We start from the raw sequence: 15,972 nt of genomic DNA, 5'->3' as shown, positions 1-15,972 counted from the left end.
TTCCAGTAAGATATACTGGTTTTTACAGTCATTTTTTAAATCAGAAAACAGATTTATCTTTTTTTTAACAGTCATTTTTTAAATCAGAAAACAGATTTATCATATTTTTATCCCACTCTTTTCAATCTAACAACAACTCCATGTTGTAGGTAAGGCTCTGGCCCAAGTCAGTCAAACTGACTATGGCAGAAATATGTTCCCGTAACTACCAACGTCATGAAACACAGCTTCCGAAAACGCCCATTATCCAAATCACATAAAATTTCTTATTAGCAGAACAGAAAGGGTACACAAACAAGAATTGTGCATTACAGCTATGCTAGCTGCAATCCACCCACTTCCAGAAAGAGTTCCTGTGGAAATCCTTAACTGCTACAAAATTGGGTGTTACTGCCTAAGGATATAAACAATGACATTCTGTTTAGTTTTTCAGCTTACAAAGTCAAAGGGGCTATACAATTCTGGAAGTACAGAGACAAAAAGGCCGCATTTTAATAACACGAGTACGAGGAGTTGTTAGAATAATTCACAAAAGTGTAACTATGACTGGTAAATCAATTAATTTTTTTCTGTTGCTCTCTGAGGGCCTTAGGAGTTAAGAAGGCAGATATATTGAGGTTTATAGCCCAATAGCAACTAGGCCACATTACATCACACAATAGTCTTGTTCAATCGCTTAACCAATCAAGTGTTTATTATAGTCAACCAACCAATAAAGAATATATATGAAAGGGTCTGGGGGCAGGAGTTCACAGCACCACTGCTTTACTGTGTTTGTTTGTTTCCCTCAAGTTCCAGCACTGGTTTCAGAATCTGGTAAGTTATCATATTAGCAGCATTACTCTCAGGGAAGGGAGAGTTGTAGAGGAACTTCAGGATCCCAGGTAAGTGGGTTCTCTGGCTCTGGGACAGGCAGAAGCTCAACCTGCTTTCTGATAGGTGGGGGTATTGAATTTGTACTCAGTGATGACAGCTGTCTCCAATCCTAGCTTCACAGGCTTCTCTGATTATCCACCCAGATGTCGTTTCTGTCTAGACCGAATTCAGTGGAAAATATAGGATATAAATAATAATTAGGCTGCTGGTGTCCTTGGCCTGCCCCAAGTCAGCAAGTATGGGGTAGAACGCCCATGGGATAGCCTTTGTCTCTCTGTTCTCTTCTCCTCTTGACCTCGCATTTCTCTACTCCCTATTGACTCTACCCTCCATTCTCTCTCATACACCTCTTGCCCTTATTGCTCTCCCAGGGAGAGGCTTTCTGAAACCTCACAGCTTCTCTGTAAAATTACTCCAGTATCACTTACTAGCCCTCCAGGGTCTTACCAGGGACCAGATAAAAGTTGTCCAGTTTTCACCGGTCCATCTTCCTCTGGACTTCCATGTCCTGTAAGCACTTCCTGCCTGTGAAGCTCTTTATTTCCCTTTCTCCTCATAGACAAGACAGACAGCTGTGGTTTCAATGAAACCTGTCTGTCATGAAGACACACTTTCCTGGTAGCAGCTGCCTCCCTCTCAGCGACAGTGTGGTGACCATAACACTGTTCAATTCCCACCTGATTGCAGATCAATCAACAGCCTGGGCTTGCAATAGTTTGGGCTTACAGCTGAGCAGACAGCAGCATTGCACTTCCCCAACAGAAATTGCACACCAAGTGGGTAAGGTGTCTGTTCCTTGGATCAGCTGCCAGAAGGTCACATAAGCAGAGATAACAATATACAAAAATACCAGTGATACAAGGTCAAATCTCGTGGATCTCAGTACAGTACTAGCATTTGGCTTTTTACTGTCCCAGCCAAGCAGAAAAAAATATTATGCACAAACACTATTCTATTTGGGAGGAATAATGCACCGTTATCCAGGGGGGTTCAGCTCATTTAATTAAAACAAGTACAATCACCCTCCTGTGGGCTTTAAATTGTGAATATCCATTTAAATATTATTTAGATGCATATCTTCTAAGTACTGGGGCCTGTGCTGAGCTTCATGTTTATATCAATTAGGGATATCAGCGGGCTAATAAAAGCTTTATGTCTTGCCAGTTTATAAGCCTTTCCACTCTTGGATCTGGAATTTTTATTCCTTTATGATCTTATATGCCCATATTGCTTCATCATGGCCAAAGTGCCTGTTGATGAGGCTAAACAGCCGGCTTTTTCTCAAGTAAATAGAATTTAATATCTCACTCTACCCACCAGCAGAAAAACATGCTGCGTTTTTTAAAAAATGTAAAAAAGCAATCAGCACAGCATTGCACATGGCCCTGGTTTGCCTGAGGCTTTAAATCTATAGCAGCAGTCGAGAACTAGATAGGCCATGAGATCCATATAACACTGGGTACTAGGGTGATGGACCACAGCGCCTCCCTCAATCGCTTTGCCTTGTACTGCAATCTTTCTTAATACAACCTTTCACCCATATCATGTAGCACTACCAGGTCCTGACTAATATTAGGCTCCAAAGGGGAAATGTACTGTAGATAGTTTCCAGTTTTTCACCCCATGGATTGAGTTATGAAAGTGAGAAAACATGACACGTCTACAGCGGTTTGGATAAGAGAATAAGCAAAGGCTGAGGAGGCATCCTGGGTCAATACAAAAACAGGGCCTAATAGATGCTACTCACCAAGCACATACATAAGCGTTTAAAGTATGCACTAATCCACATCATGACAGCAGATGTTTTGGAAAGCACACATATTTGAATCTCAGTCCTGATATCTCTTAAGCTACTCATAGTCGCAGATGTGCACTGAGCCATAAATAGATTTCTCTGTTGTGAGTCGAGATTAGTGAAAATCTTTAAATCTTGATCATCTGAGAAGCTTACTATGTCACTTGAACATTTCTGACTGCGTGTGCACATGTGCGCACACATTTATACTACTGTAATGGCGCCTTTTCACACTGCCTTCATAATTTGGCTCATTCCCATTACGCAAAAATGTATAGAAGATGTCCTGGGCCACTTGGGAGGAGCCAATGCTGTCGCTGCTTTCCACACCTGTGCTGCTCTAGTTCCAGGAGGAGCAGTGCTGATAACAGTGATAAGCTGCAACACAGGGTTCTCCTACATGTCATTTCCCCCCTTCCTATGCTTTAAAAAAAGGCTTTTCAAAGTACTTATTGCTAATTTTAACTACTGTTTTTGATGTTTTAATTTATTTTTTGCATTCATATTTTTATCTGTAAACTGCCCTGAAAACTGACATCAAAGGGCAGTATAGAATTTTCATAAATAAATGCAATTAGCATACTGGGGCTGATCTACAAGCATTATTACTGCATTCACAGCAAACTACCTTTCCTCTTCCCGGAAGTTTTAAAAAATAGTAATAAATTCTGCAAGTTTGCAGCAGAAGCTGGTCATGGAAAGCACTGATTGATGGCATCCAACAGGTCACCAAGAAGCCTTCACCACTCAATTTCCAGAGTAGTACTGCATAATTTAAAAAGCTTCTTTTTATTTCCAAGCTAAGAGACGAATGTAAATATGTATAAGCATTTTACATGACACTTTACAAATGTTCAGTGAAGGACAGGCAACCTGCCTTAAGCATTGGTGAAGAAAAAAGAGTAACAGCTGAAGCAGTGCTGGATGCATGTACATTTGTCAAACTGCAAAGCAGACTTACACCACAGCTGAGGGATCTGCTGTGGAGTTTTTTATTTTTAGAATTTTTATCCTTTAGTGTTTTAAACAATAGCCCTTTGTATAATGAATTAACCACAAAATCAAAGTTTAAAGAGATATTGGAAGCTATCTAGTCCAATCTCCTGTTGTGCAAGATCTACAGTGCAGGAAGCAACAACAGCAGCCTTGACAGATAGTTATCTAGCTTCCACTTAAATACATCCAGCAAAGGAGTGCCCACCACCTACTGAAGCAGTCTGCCCCCTGCCCAAGTTTCTCCAAACACTTACCTGAAACCTGCTTCCCTGCCATTTCCACCCACTGTTTTTCCAGAGCAACAGAAAATAAATCTGGTCTATCTTCTATGTGACAGCCCTTCAGATATTTGAAGATTACTATCATGTCTTCCCTTACTCTTCTTTTATAAAGGCTCAGTAAAACCAACTCTTTCAATAGCTCCTCATAGGATAGGCCTTGGTTTCCAACCATACCCCCCACCATTTTGATCATATTCCTCAGGACATGTTTCAGTTTAACAATATCCGTCTTTAAATGTCCAGCACTAGATGTGGCCTGGATAGCACAGAGCAGAACCATTGTTTTCCTTGATCTGGACACTATGCTTCTGTTACCTGTTTTATATGCGATGTTATCCTAAATTATCAGAAGTGTAAGGATCTCAAATACAGGTACATTTTGTGGTAATCAGACATGAAAGAAAAGTGAACCAAGTGAAATTGTCTGTAGCCAATACAGGCTATCAAGAACATTCAGAACCAGTATTTGAACTGCATTTCAAACAAACTCTTATAAACATGATTTTTTAGCATTTTACTAAATCTCAAGTTTTTAACTTGGCACCCAGAACATCAAACAAGGATCCTATTTTCCTGTCACACCCAACTTGGAAAAAATATTTTTTATGTATTCATGGTGTTTCCTCTGTGAAATAGTACTATAAAGTCTCTCATGATTTCTATTAATTTATCCAACAATAATACAATTACAAGAAATACTTTCTTAAATAAAGTATCAGTTTCCAATAAGACTGAAAATAAGATCACATTTTGAACCTCTCCTTGAGTTGTTGAATCAATAATTCTAAACAGGGCAAAAGAAAAATGCTTCTCTTAATCCAAGAAAATTAAGACACATACACACATTTGTACTAAGCACCAAATATTCTGGAAGCACAACTTGTGCTTTTGATTTTAAGGTAAAAAGGTAAAGGTACCCCTGCCCGTACGGGCCAGTCTTGACAGACTCTAGGGTTGTGTGCTCATCTCACTCTAGAGGCCGGGAGCCAGCGCTGTCCGCAGACACTTCCGGGTCACGTGGCCAGCGTGACGAAGCTGCTCCGGTGAACCGGCACCAGAGCAGCACATGGAAACGCCGTTTACCTTCCCGCTATACAGCGGTACCTACCTATTTATCTACTTGCACTTATGGGTGCTTTCGAACTGCTAGGTGGGCAGGAGCTGGGACCGAACGATGGGAGCTCACCCCGCCACGGGGATTTGAACTGCCAACCATGCGATTGGCAACTCCTAGGCGCTGAGGTTTAACCCACAGCGCGACCCGCGTCCCTTTTTAATTTTAGTAGAGGTATTTAACATTAAAGAAAAACAATTTAAATATACTTTATTCAAAATGAAATGTGCTTCATTCCATTTCTACCATTTTAAAAAATGTTCCATTACTGGTAAGGCCTCAAAGACTTTTTTTTTTAAAAAAAAAAGTTCTTTCCCTATGAACAAAGACACTTTTGTCATGGTGTGTTAAAATCTTCATAAGGCCCAGCTGCTTCTAAGGCATGGAAACAATTTTTGGCTCCTCTGACATTAAATGGGAGATGTACTTATATCAGGAAACACCTACATGTGCATTAGCCATCCTACTCCTTACAAATAGTGAATGGTATTTTGTTTAAGGATGATATACTTTAAATCCAATTTACCCCACTCCCACCCTGTTATACTTTGCCATCATTTAACCAGAACTGCATCCCACCTTTGTTGCACCTTTGCCAGTTATCCTCCGACTTGTTATATGAATTGTGACATACTTTGGACAGCTTCTTAGCATCCTTTGGTTAGGGAAGATTGATGGAGATCCATAACAACAACAACAACAAGAGGAGTTTGGATTTGATATCCCGCTTTATCACTATCCTAAGGAGTCTCAAAGCGGCTAACATTCTCCTTTCCCTTCCTCCCCCACAACAAAACACTCTGTGAGGTGAGTGGGGCTGAGAGACTTCAGAGAAATGTGACTGGCCCAAGGTCACCCAGCAGCTGCATGTGGAGGAGCGGAGACTCGAACCCAGTTCACCAGATTACGAGTCTACCACTCTTAACTACTACACCACACTGGCTCTCAAGGCCTTTTCTGTGACAGCCTCCAACTTTATGAAGTTTTTTTTAAAAAATGAAAGCAAAGAACCAAGCAAACAGGGAAACTAGCAAGTGTGAAAGTTTGGGGAGGGGGCAGGAAAAAAATAATCAGAAACATTGGACAACTTTAGCTATAATCCAGTCAACACTCACCAGATGAGATCATAACTGAAAGGAATAATTAAGTTTTAATAAATATTTAAATTTATTACCATTATTTTATTGCAGAATTTATTGTAATTTTATTACAATGAATGTTGCTTTCATAAATCTCTTCACTTTTAACCACCCCAAGTTTCTTCTGTTTTTATATGATAGTGATAATTATCTATTGTTTTTAAGCCTAGATACTAAAACCTGCCTTTGTTTACTAGTATGTTTATTTTGATATTCAGCTTCCGGGTCATGCGGCCAGCTCTGGCGAACCAGAGCAACGCACGGAAATGCCGTTTACCTTCCCGCCGGAGCGGTACCTATTTATCTACTTGCACTTTGACGTGCTTTCAAGCTGCTAGGTTGGCAGGAGCAGGGACCAAGCAACGGGAGCTCACCCCATCGCGGGGATTCGAACCACCGACCTTCTGATCGGCAAGTCCTAGGCTCTGTGGTTTAACCCACAGTGCCATCCGCGTCCCGCAGAAAGCTTACAAATGGCATAAAGACATCATCGTATTCATCCCATGATAAAGTAGTGAAAGGTATAAAACTCTGAACATGGAGGTTCAATTTAGTTATCATGGATGGAAATGGAAGGGTCAGGGAGGTGGAGTTTTGTTGGCTGTAAGGGAACGGCTGGACTAGGATGGACTCGGTGGGCTTCCACTTTCTGGAGGCACTAACTGCCACTGGGTATGTCTTTAATTTCAATTGTGTGACAGAAAAATCTGATGAGTTGCTGGAATATAACATCTTTCTTTTCCTAATTCCCCTTGTAGAATTCAAAAAATGTCATTTACTTTTCTTTGACATGAAAAACAACAATTTAAACCATAGATACTAATACATTCTTAACAGCCAGATTGTTTTACAGCCAAGTAAGACTCTACAAAAACACCTGCACTCATGAGATTGGTTTGTTTGTTTTTTAAAGCAGAACATACCTGGCTCTCTGATGCAAAGCCATTCAAAAGGGGCGTCACAAAAAGCAAATCAGACTTTTATATTAAATGATTGAGCTCTGTTGAAAGAAAGATGTTTGGTTGAAACATTTGCGTTATGGAAGGAAAAGGCTTGTATCAAATATTATCTCATTCAGCTGTTGGGCCCTAGAAAGAGATTAAGACAGTCTTGGAAATAAGTGTTAAGAGGTGCTCACACTGTCTCCTGCATACTCTTTCTCCTTCAGCTTCTGCCAATTTGAGAAAGTGTCTCTTACCAGTTACTGGAGAGCACAACCATGTGTGTTTGGTTTGATCCAGCAAGGTTATTCATATGTTCCTACAAAAGGCAAAAGAGAGGAAATGCTCACACAGGACCAAGGGGGGTGGGGTGGCGGTTTCAGCTGCAATGTTTATTTTATTCTCCACAGTTGAATGAAATGCTTAACTGTACAGCTAGGTTAGTGTGAGTGAATTCAACATTTAAGAAAACAAGGGAAAATGTAGTAAGCTTAACAACGGAAGGAAAAATTCATACCTGCACAACTTGAACCCCAACCATAAATATCTAGCCTACACTTAAGTTTTTAATTGGCTTATATTCTTGTTTTAAATCTAGAATTCCCAAAGTCCCAATTGTTTTTCTATGTACTTTACTTGAATAAACTGCATTAAGCTGGGAATTGTGTATAGTAAACAGTAGTGATCTGAAGACTCGTGTGCATGTGTGGAATGCACTTTGATAGAGGCACACAGCCCTCAGCTGTACACCTCCCCACATCACATGCAGTTCTGGAGGTCTCTTAAACCTCATGACTGGCCTTTTGGGAAACACAAGGAAGTCTGTCAGGAACAGTGGAATACAAATGCCACATACAGCTCTCTGGGTGTTAATCAATTGTTTAAAATCCCTATGTTTGAACTGTCTTAGGAGACAATAGGACAGTGCACCTTTATGGGTAAGGTCAAACTACTGGAGAATTACCAGCACCTCTATAACCATCACCTGTGGTTATAGACTGAGAGCTTAATGCTTCTCCAAACTAAAGACAGTGAGGAAAGGGTTCTGCAGCAGGATCAAGATTAAATTAATTTTGGTTTGGGTGTAGCTAATGTGAATTCTACTGAAGATTTTGCTTAGCTATGGATTTGCTTTAAGAAAAAACAACACTCATCTCCCAGGTATCTTCCTGGATCTATACAAGGGTGTCTTCCAGCAATCATCCAGCTTTTATAAAAAGCTAACTTTTGGGGAGATGTGGGACAAAACCTCAATCTAACTGCCAGCATACGAAATTAGCTGGGCGCCAGTCGCATTTTGCCTGGAGATGTTCAGGGACCCCCCTTGGTGCCTAGCATTTTCACCTGCCTGGCTACAGTCAGCTGGTCTGCTGGGCACAGCGGCAGCAAAAGACATGCATCATTTGCTGCCATGCTACCCCCACCTGAATTGCCCAGCAGCGAAGGAGCAAAAGATGTGTATTATTTTTTTTTTGCTGCCGGGTGAATGTGTTTGGCGGGGTATGGCGGTAGCAAAAGACACCTCTTTGCTGCCATGCTACCCTGTAGACCCCTGATTTGCCTGGCAGCTTTCTTTCCCCCCTGCAGGGCTGCAAAAAAAAATGGTGCCTAGACCTTTTGTTTTGGCGTCCACAACCTAGGTCCTGGAAGCCACATGGCTCCTATCCTAGTTTCTAACACAACACTGCTGACTGTTAAAAAAATGTGGGTAGGAATGCTACAACATATGACAAAGTTATGTGTGCCAATAGTTAATATTCCTGATGCATATGTAAGCTGGCATTATTCACCTCAATACAGAGAAACTGTTCTGTTTACATACTGCTAGCAATAGCCAACTAAACCATAATGAACTTATGCTTTTTATTCACTTAGCATAGTTTTGCAAGCCTAAAGCAGACTATCCCAAAACGTTCTTCTTAAGAAATAAAATAAAATTGTATTTTCCAATTAAGGCTCGTAAATATTATATATACATATACTTAAATAGTATATTATTCACAAATCCATCCAAATAAAGATATCTAGCATCAGAAAGAAATTCTTACAGAAATTTTTTCTAAATATCATATATATATCATAAGCAGAATTTCTTGTCCAACACTTTTCAGTATTACTTATAAAAAACAGGAATAATCATCTAGAAAGTTCTGCTGCACATATCACACTGAAAAGAATGTTAGCTGGGTTATTCCTATTGCTGTAATAGGAATTCGTAAAATTACAGTTGCACCAGAGAAATGTAATTCTAATTTTAGTTTTGTTATGAAACAGAAACCCCACTGGCTTCTTTGAACATATATAATTTATTCTGATCAAAAGATCAATGCAAAGTAGGATACATTTCAGATTCCCTACAAAGATTAAACTTCATAACTACAACTTGCACTAAACGAGTTACAACACTGAGAGCAAAAAATGCGTAAGCGTATACTATAAAGCAAAGCTTTCAAAACTGTGTGTCGCAACACGTTCGGGTGTCAGCTGCAGTGTGTAGGTGTGTCGCGCGAACGCTCCCCACATTGCTCCCGGAGCTGGAAAGGGGTTTGTTTAGCCTCTGGTTTGCTAGTAAAACTGAATTACTGAGCCGCGAAATGATGCAAAACTGACTGTGCCACGAAATGATGCATGTCTAAAAAGTGTGCCACCAACATGAAAGGTTTGGAAAGCTCTGCTATAAAGTCTACACACAGAGAGTACGCATGTATGGAAGATTAGTAGAACACTACAGCAGGATGGTTTTTTTAAAAAAACAATTAATTCTCTATCGACCCAATTAATAACCAGGAAAACTACTCTTACATGCTTACATTCTAATGCAATGACTAGTACTGAAATATTTCTTGAGGTTAATTAGCTAGGACAAGCAACAGGACAGTCATTTCCAGTTCAGCAAATCCAAATGCTGACTCTCATTCCTGCATATATTTCATCTGTAGTAAGCAAATGTTTTTAAACTGTCATAAATGCACAACCTTCATGACACCCAGAGCAAAAAAATTATCTCATTATTATTCCCATTATTGTTACTACAGGGGGGGAAATCTGACTGAAATCAGTGAAGAACTGTATTGGCTCTATTTCCACTGCCAGCTTTCATAACTGCAATTTAACATAATACCATAATCAGCATCTCCTATTGTATCCTAGGATTTTTTAAAAATGTAATATTCAAAATATGCCTGGTAAAAGTTTTTGCATAGACCAAAACCAAGGGAAGATTTGATCCACAACAATTTCCTGAAAAAATGTAGGCTTCCAAATGAGATCTTTGCAAAGTTCTCTTTTACTGCTGACCCTCTCATAGTAAATGTCTGTCAAAGTCAAAGCTCCCCTAACCCATAATACCTGCTGAATAAGAAGAGCACTTTCCTACCACTCCTTATGCCCCTACAGATGCTCCCACAGACATGAGCATAAAGACTTCTCTCTTTATTTGTTTCTAAAGTGATAAAAGTGCAGGCAAAGGAGATGTTTAGCTATTCCATCATTTTAAAGCTGAAACACTCTACATCACTGAATCTTCACACTGAATTACCAGCTATAATGACTCATTTTGCCCCGGCAACTGCACTATGAAACTGGCAAAACTAAGGTTGGTGTTTTCTCTGCTACATTAACTTTCTCCAGACACCCAGTTTAACTCTGTTTGTCTCACCTTGTACATCTCCCACAGTACCAAAATTTGCCAGAAAATGCACTCCGTGTAACCTCATCCATAGTCAACTATTTTAATTTTTAAAAAAAAAACAATAAAAAGCAGAGGAAATAAATCCCATTGCTGTTGTCGTAGTTCAACATATGAATGAATACATGTATTAATAATGTGGAATGTAAGGAATTAATGCATTGATTGCAGCTTGTCCCCACCTGCCTCAAGCAACAGTGCCTGGTACCAGTGTCCCTTGTTTCTCTCCTTATCCCTGGCTTGCCTCTATTTTTTAGGGGTTTTTTTTACCTTCTTTCCTTCCTCCTTCCTCCCCTTCTCCTTTCCCCTATTATCTGGGTCTCCTTTTTTTGAGTGCTAGACCATGATCTGAAGAAACATGGAGGCCAACACCTCACTGAAACTAAGCAAGTCTGATCAGTACCTGGATGGGAGATCACCTGAGAATCCCATGTACACCACTTTCAGTTCCACTGATGAAGAAAGGTGGGGTATAAAAATAATAAGTACGTAATATTAATACATTTGTGGGGGGGAGAGATGGAAATGGAGGCCTATTGAGGGTATGAACTTTGTAACAAAGGTTGATACTGAGCATAAAGGAGATCATTCTGAGTTACTTGCTTGTTGAGATTACTGTATATAGCACACACAGTTTTACAAAAAAAAACTACTAATAACAACAAGAACCTTTGAAATCTATGACAACTGTAAAGTGAAATAAAGGCAAATCAAGTTCAGATACATAGAACAGAAACTCTCACTTCTGTAAAACCTGTGACATTTTCTGGAGCTATTTATTCTACCTAAAACTTTTCAGCAGAACAGATTCATTCTTCCCAAATCTTCAGACAATCATGTGGAGATAGTTTGGGAGTTCTCCTGGATACAACACTGGATGCTCAGGCGGCCACAGTGGCAAGTAGTGCTAACTAACGCCTAGCTTCAACTGATGCCCAAGATACACTGTTAAATAACTTGGTTACAGAGGTCTAGGCAGAGGCGGTTTTAAGGTAGCGTGTCCAGTGTGGTCGCACTGGGCACCACCCTGCAGGGGGCGCTAAAACAATGCTGTAGAACTGAGCAGGCAGGAGGGGGACCACTGAATTTTAGCATTGCACAGCGCACCACTGAAATATGAGAGCCCAAAGCCAGTGGACCAGTGGTGACTGGTCCATGTTCTGATAACCTCAAAATTGGATTCCTGTATTTTGCTGTAAGTGGGGTTGTCCTTGAAGAAAGTACTGAAGATGCGGTTGGCACATAATATTGCTGCCCATTTCCTATCTGAGGCAGCAAAGTGGAATTCCCTAACACCAATCTTGCAGGTGCTGCACTGCACTGCACTGGCTGTTCTGTAAGCTATTGGGCACAATTCCAGGTATTGGTACAGTACTTGAATATAAATCTAAATGATTCAGGGCCTCCGAGCTTGAGGAAGTATCTCACTCAGTACCACCCAACGTGGGCTTTTACAATGCGCTGGAGAGGCTCTGCTAGTAATGCCTTCGTTCAGTAAGTGCTCAGCAGCAGCAACTCACTTGTGGAACTCTCTTCTAGTGCATATTCAGATTGCTATACCCATTTGAGCATCAACTTATTTTTATTAGCCTTCAGAGCATGAGAAGGGTGGTTCTGTTGATATATTTTATTGTGCTGTTGACTGCTTTGGATTGTGATAATTGTATCATACTGCTTAATTCATTTTTAATGTGTTGTTTACACTATTTTTATTGTTTTATTTTATGTCTATTGTTAACCACTCTTCCTTTTGAGGACAAGGGGGTTATAAGCAATAAATAATAATACCTAGGAATGCATATAATTTAATTAGCCTGAGGTCACAAGGCTAAATACTACTCTAACAGTTTGAAACACGGGGGGGGGATCTAATTATTGTTCTTTTTCTTATTATTTTTCTTACAGTTAACTGTCAGTAAACAGTTTCAATCACAACAGTTCTACTCTCCTTTTGCTTGTCTGCCAATAAACACTTTAAAAATACTGAAAGAGTTAAGTTTTCCATTAGTCAGGTCTAGCCCCATTCCGCAACTGGTGTGGTTAAAGTAGTTGAACTAATTAAATTCAGGGCATGTATGGTGTAGCTGAACATTTTTGATCCGCCGTAGCTATTGAATTATTGAACCTCAGGGGAGGGAGGAAGAGAATCAGCAACATGAAAGGAGTATTAGAAAGTATTTAATTCTTTGCATGCATATTCCATAGAAGACCTGATAAATCACTCTACAGTTCTCTCTCTTAAAAAAAGTGTGTGAAATCCAAAGTCACAGTTAAAAATATTGGTTCAGGCAAAGTTGAAACTGCACAAGTTTAACAAACCACAGGTTCTCCTCAATACATCATACATTAAGAGGCAGAGAAAAAAGTAGCAGAATTTACACATCAGCTTGGAAAAGGAGGTTCAATCATGCAATACAGTATCTATTTGATAGGTATGCAAAATTCACTGGTGGAAATTACACTTTTACCACTGAAATTAAATCCCCAAGGATACCTGACTGATTATAAGCAGGCACATTGCTCATAATCATATTCAGAAACCGTGATTAGGCTGAGATGAAAGCGATCGTCCAAAAAGCCAAAAACAGCACCACCTCAACATTCAATTCTTCCAACAAATAGAGACCTAAGCCTAAAGAATAGCCGGGACAAGCAAACCAACAGGGAGCAGAATAGTAAAGCAGGTGCTTGTAATGTAATGTTGATTTCATCTGACTAACTTTTTACAACAGGTGCTATTCAAAGGGGAGGGGAGGCAATTTGGGTCGTAAAGGGCTCACGACTTAGCACAGGCTCAAGAAACCCCATTGGATCCTTCTCCGTAAACAACCCGTGGATTCCTTTCTTAAGTTTTGCTCCGCAAAAGAGGAACTTTTGCACTGAGTCGTCCCAAGAATGACTTTCAGGAGATGTCAAAGCCACCAGCCTCACAGCCAAGGCTGGTTAGCTTTCGAGCTCCCTCTCCACTTCTCCCAATCCACCCAAACCAGTCACTCACCAGTATCCCCATGACATCCGTCCAGAGTCTGGAGAAACTCTCGGGCATGCTGCTGTCCTCCTGGGGTTCGGCGCCGGCGGCTTGTTCCTCCTCCATAGTCGCCTCCTCGGAAAGCAAAGCTCAAGGCGCGCTCCCCACCGGACCGAGACTCTAGCCAAGGGCGACGCCGCCTGCCTCACGCCCCGCCGCCGGCTCAAGCCCTGCGCTCAAGCCAGACCCGCCGCCGCCCGGCTACTCCATCATGTCGCCTCTGCCTTCGCCTTCCCGCCAGGCTCCAGCCCCAGAAGAGAGCAGAGGAGGCGGCCGACGCTTCCCTCCTGCAGCTCCTTCCCGGGCTCAACTCTTGGCACGTCTAGAAACTGCCATGCCCCGCACAAACTTTGCCTGCTTGGAGCGGTGAGCAACAGGGTGGCAAAGCAAAGCTGGCCGTGACCACCTTTCCCTCGCGCAGGGGTGCTCCAGAGAGTCGCGGTCGCCTCTTTGGGGAGAGGGAATCGCTTCCCACAGGCACAAAATACATCTGGCACCAAAGGAAGTCTTTCGGTAAGGTTCCCCCTCCTCAAATCAGGAGCCAGCGCTGAGTTTTCAGTTCGTAGGTAACTCTAAGTCTCTGCCTCCCCCCTTTCCCTCTACATGGGCTCTCCCATCTCCACATGACTGCTCTCTCTGTCTCTCTCCAGAGAAAAGAGCTTTTAGCAACAAAAGGTGCTCTGATGTCAGCCCCTTCGCATGGCAATGAGCCCCAGACAGGCGAACAAATCGCCTGTTGAAAGAGCAGCCTCGCTGAAGGTTCTGGCCGACTGGCCCAAGTTCTCCAGTCGCACCACGCAGACACGCACTTAACACACTCGCCACTCAACAGGGTTAATGTTTAAGTCAACCCAGCTTCCCGCAAGGATTTCAGGAATGCCCTCTTTAAGGTTTCCTTTCCTCCTCCTTTTAGGAACCCTTTCACTTGAGTCTGGCAGCCTAAATTTCCATCCACCTCTGTCAGAAAAACAAGCTCTTGAAACTTAGGCTGAAAGCCTTGCACTTTTTTTCTGTGTGCCCACCATGATATTGGCTCGGTTTCTTTACACAGGCACATTCTGTAGCAGGGTGTCTCACGTTTCAGCATCCCAGCAAACTAGCAAGTCTCCTTGAGAAATAATAGTGCGTGTTTTTGGAGCAATTTTTTTTACTGCTGCACAATAAAGGTAATTTTATACTTTGATCAGAGGTAAAGCTGTACTGCGAATCACAACTTCCTGATGTTTGTGGCTGTATCATCATCATCATCATCATATGTGTGATACATGCGAACATGTATGCACACTAAAGTTGTACTTGAAACATTTTAGTTGCGTGCCTAAATGCAATGAGTAGCTTATGCATATGTTTTTGATAGTAGTGCTATCAAGCTCATAGCAGCTGGCTCTGCCTCCACCAGCACACCTGACTTCTGTGCACTGGAAAGCATGTGTGTATATTTACATTTGTATGTAGATGCCAATGCACGTAGGCTCTAATCACATATAAGTGAAGCCTAAACATGCTGTGGGGGGGTCACTATGCACATGTGCCATGCACATGTAAGCGGGGGGGGGGGGGAAGAGAGAGAGAATCAGCCAACATTATAATGATATGCACATTCCCCTAATGTAGGAATGTCTGCATAAGGCCTGAGAAGTGGCACAAAGTAGAGCACGCACACAGATGTTTTATGTTAAGACTAAGTCATCCCCCATCTCATTTGTGACATCTGCTTCTACTACTTACTATAATGGACTAGCACCCACCATCATATGCGTTACTACGGTTTCTCCTACGGGAGCTGGGAATGCAGAATGGTAGCCTGGAGAGGGGACTCACAACATGATGACACAAATCTACATATAGGTAATATGTCTAAGTCAGTAATTACTATTCATATACATTCAGAAGTTTTATTCATTCCTTGGGAAGGTGACTTTTCCAGCTTGAATTGTTCAACCAGGACTCAAACAATAAGGTTTTAGGTACATACAGTATATGAATTGACAGTATATGTCGCTAACAGAAAAGTCACCACATTACCATGATCCAGTATTAACAACTGGGAAGATATTGTTCACCCAGCTTTAGTTCTTGTGTTCTGAAGTCATGTAACACAGGGTTGTTGTGAG

General features: G+C 41.3%; 2 protein-coding genes across 9 annotated transcripts in view; both read right to left on the bottom strand.

Annotated features, from left to right (window-relative positions):
• Window positions 1-15,972, bottom strand: part of SASH1 (SAM and SH3 domain containing 1) — a 552,112-nt gene that overhangs the window by 106,403 nt on the left and 429,737 nt on the right. For 2 of the 7 annotated variants that reach the window (XM_083731824.1, XM_083731827.1), the window contains exon 1: window positions 13,829-14,630. The exons of the other annotated variants lie outside the window; for them this stretch is intronic. In XM_083731824.1, coding sequence (XP_083587950.1) covers window positions 13,829-13,924 — 96 coding nt within the window. In that variant the 5' untranslated portion in view covers window positions 13,925-14,630. Of the gene's footprint in view, window positions 1-13,828; window positions 14,631-15,972 lie in introns of those variants that run through there. 7 annotated transcript variants of the gene reach the window in all.
• GINM1 (glycosylated integral membrane protein 1) overlaps window positions 1-15,972 on the bottom strand; it is a 785,919-nt gene that overhangs the window by 428,233 nt on the left and 341,714 nt on the right. The gene's annotated exons all lie outside the window — the stretch shown is intronic.

The sequence above is a fragment of the Podarcis gaigeae genome (assembly GCF_964106915.1).
Source record: "Podarcis gaigeae genome assembly, chromosome: 3".
NCBI lineage: Eukaryota > Metazoa > Chordata > Lepidosauria > Squamata > Lacertidae > Podarcis > Podarcis gaigeae.
Note: the sequence above shows the minus strand (reverse complement) of the source record. Positions and strands in the feature narration are given on the sequence as shown.